General features: G+C 39.2%; 1 protein-coding gene across 2 annotated transcripts; it reads right to left on the bottom strand.

The window, feature by feature from the left end:
* Positions 1–1,529, bottom strand: LOC141331967 (low choriolytic enzyme-like). 2 transcript variants are annotated; one of them, XM_073837020.1, is made up of 6 exons: positions 1,395–1,529; positions 1,104–1,221; positions 766–944; positions 603–684; positions 400–524; positions 1–161 (listed from the first exon to the last, which is right to left on the bottom strand). In XM_073837020.1, coding segments are annotated over exons 1-6 (624 nt in total). In that variant the 5' UTR covers positions 1,513–1,529; the 3' UTR covers positions 1–159. The 2 variants fall into 2 exon arrangements, with proteins under 2 accessions (XP_073693121.1, XP_073693120.1); XM_073837019.1 differs by lacking the exon at positions 1–161 and having other exon boundaries at positions 392–524.
* Between the last annotated feature and the right edge of the window lie 1,036 nt (positions 1,530–2,565).

The following is a 2,565-nucleotide window of genomic DNA, read 5'->3' as shown; positions in this document are numbered from 1 at the left end:
CTCACTCAAATTCTTTTTCTTTGAAAATGTATTTGGTGTATTATTTTGCTTAATACATCTGATAGAATAATGCTACTTCAGCACAGTGGTCAACATCAGTGAGACGTTGGATCTTCAGTGAATAGTTTTTTCTGTGCTGCATGTCTGCATTTCCACTGCTCCTAAAGGATAGGGAAATCACCAAATGTCAATTTAAAATTCCCCTTGCTTATTTTTGTGCTAAAAGTATAAAAAGTATACATAAATACATGAAAGTAATATGCACATTAGTAAAAACAATTTTGTGTAATATATCATCTCAGAATTACTAGACAATGCAATGATAATGTATGCAATCACTCATCTATACATCCATCGCTAAATAGTGGTTTCGTTTCTAGACAGAAATGTGTCACTCACAGCACTGGTAGAGCCTGTTGATTCTGATAATGTCATTCTGGCTCATTTCAGTGGATGTGCCCAGAGCAGCATTATTGTTGGGAATGGGAATCATAGTGGGGAGGCCATTCTTAGAGAAAGCGTATCTGACAGAGCAAGTGACAGATGCGGTTAGATAACAAAGTGAGACACAGAGAAACCACATCTCCTGAAGGCTTACTCACCTCTCATACTGCATCACAGAGTTGTAGTCATAGGGAGTTCCCTGGTTTAGAGTGTTGATTTTGTTGAAGTTGTACTTCATGTCTGATAAACAAACAAGACATTTAGTCTAGTAGGTGTGCACAAAAGTATTCTTCAAAAATGGATTTGAGGTTAACAATGTACCATCAATGATGTTCTCCCAGACAACCTGGATGTGATTGTCACGGTCGTTACGGGTCTGTTCATGGTTGAAGCCAAGAGCGTGGAGAAGCTCATGCTGCACAGTGCTGTGGTAAAGGCAGCCATTACGAGCCAGAGACACGGTCTGGGCATAACCCTGACGACCAACGTAGGAGTAGCATCTGTAAGACATTAAAATTCATCTCTTGATCACAGATAAGTATCCTTTTCACTGTCATCATTCTAAAATTTAATTTAAAATTTAATATAATAATAATAATGTGAAATGTTCAGTCTGACTTTCACTATAATCTATTCCCTGGTACGTTTCTCTTACATACCCACTGCGAGATTCAATGCTGATGTAGTCTCTCTCATTGCTGCGGGGGAAGAAGCGAATGCAGGTGCTGTAGGAGAAAGAGTCCAGACCGCGCTTGATGATCTCCAGCTCACGGGAGGCTGAAAGGGCAAAGGTTAGAGGTTGCTATGGAAATATTTTCTTTGTTTCAAACTAACATGCTTTCGCACTGATTATAAGACTTGAGAGTAAGGCTCTGCTCTAAAATCAGGAACAGTTGAGAGTCCTTTTCGGGCTCTGAATAAAAGCATAAATTATAATACTAGTGACTTACAATAGTGGTTAGCGATGACGTAAGGCACGTAAATATTGCCGTCGCTGTATTTGGGCCAGAGGCAGCCGTAGGAGGTGCAGGGATCAGCATTTTTCTCATTCACAGCAATGTCATCCATTAGCTTGGGCTCATCAGCTTCAGGAACTAGCACATAAACAGTTCATTTGGGACTGTTTAGTAAAGAGTTGCAATATATTGATGTGTGTATGGTGTGAGTACGTACCGATGCCTCTGTTGGCTCTGTGTAGCAGTTCAGACACGGACAGCTGAGCAGACTTGTCCTCAACAACTATTATAAAAACACATCAACACGTTCACTAATGAACCATTACTTCAATCAGTTCATGATGCAGAAACTCTCATCTGTTGCTAAATTGTTTAATGTTTCATTTTAAAAGTATTTGACTTACCAGGCTGCAAGTGAGTTATGCCAAAACACCACACACAAAATGAACATGGAAAAGAAACATTACCTCAAGTCAAACTCATCATTTTACATTCTTAATTATAACATTTATTAGCATCAGAGAGGTGCATGCATAATGCATAAAGCAATGTTTTTGCATGCATCATTTACAACCTACTGATATAAGTGTGTGTGTGTGTGTGTGTGTGTGTGTGTGTGTGTGTGTGTGTGTGTGTGTGTGTCTTACCATCTTCTCAGCTCTAACAGAGAAGACGAGGAGCAGGGCCAAGAGGCCAAAAGTCACCTTGGTCACAAACATGGCGTCCAAAAACCTGCAGAAAGAACAAGGGCACAGCTGTTTAGGCAAAATGCCTCAAATGAAGGTCAGTTTCAGCTCTTTTACTAATATTACTAATATCAACATTTCATAATATCTATCCATTTTCTACCCTCTTATTCTGAATATGGTCACTGGGCAAAGGCAGGAAAACACCCTGGGGACCTGGCCAGTCCATCACAGGGCTCATATTATAATATGTCACCATTACAATGATATTCAACAATTCTGTGTGTAACTGTAATACTACAGATCCATAAGGAGGACACAATGTAAAAATCTGATCAAATGGGAGACAATACATTTTAGACATACATTAGAATCACATACTGTAAGTTCTCAAACATTGTTACAGTTTAACATTGTAAAATAGAAATGACGTTGAACAGACAGAGGGAAACATACCAGTTCTCTTACCTTAGAGTTCC

The sequence above is a fragment of the Garra rufa genome, chromosome 3 (genome assembly GCF_049309525.1).
Source record: "Garra rufa chromosome 3, GarRuf1.0, whole genome shotgun sequence".
Classification (NCBI taxonomy): Eukaryota; Metazoa; Chordata; class Actinopteri; order Cypriniformes; family Cyprinidae; genus Garra; species Garra rufa.
The sequence above is the reverse complement of the archived record's forward strand: the minus strand, read 5'-3'. Positions and strand labels throughout refer to the sequence as shown.

What these genes read in the sequence shown, in the direction of transcription:
- LOC141331967 (XM_073837019.1), bottom strand. Translation starts at nt 1,512, where the DNA reads ATGGATGACATTGCTGTGAATGAGAAAAATGCTGATCCCTGCACCTCC. An exon ending in AGCATTGAATCTCGCAGTGG is followed by an intron (nt 945 to 1,103) that starts GTATGTAAGAGA and finishes AATGTCTTACAG; the next exon opens with ATGCTACTCCTACGTTGGTC. An exon ending in TCTGTGATGCAGTATGAGAG is followed by an intron (nt 525 to 602) that starts GTGAGTAAGCCT and finishes TTGCTCTGTCAG; the next exon opens with ATACGCTTTCTCTAAGAATG.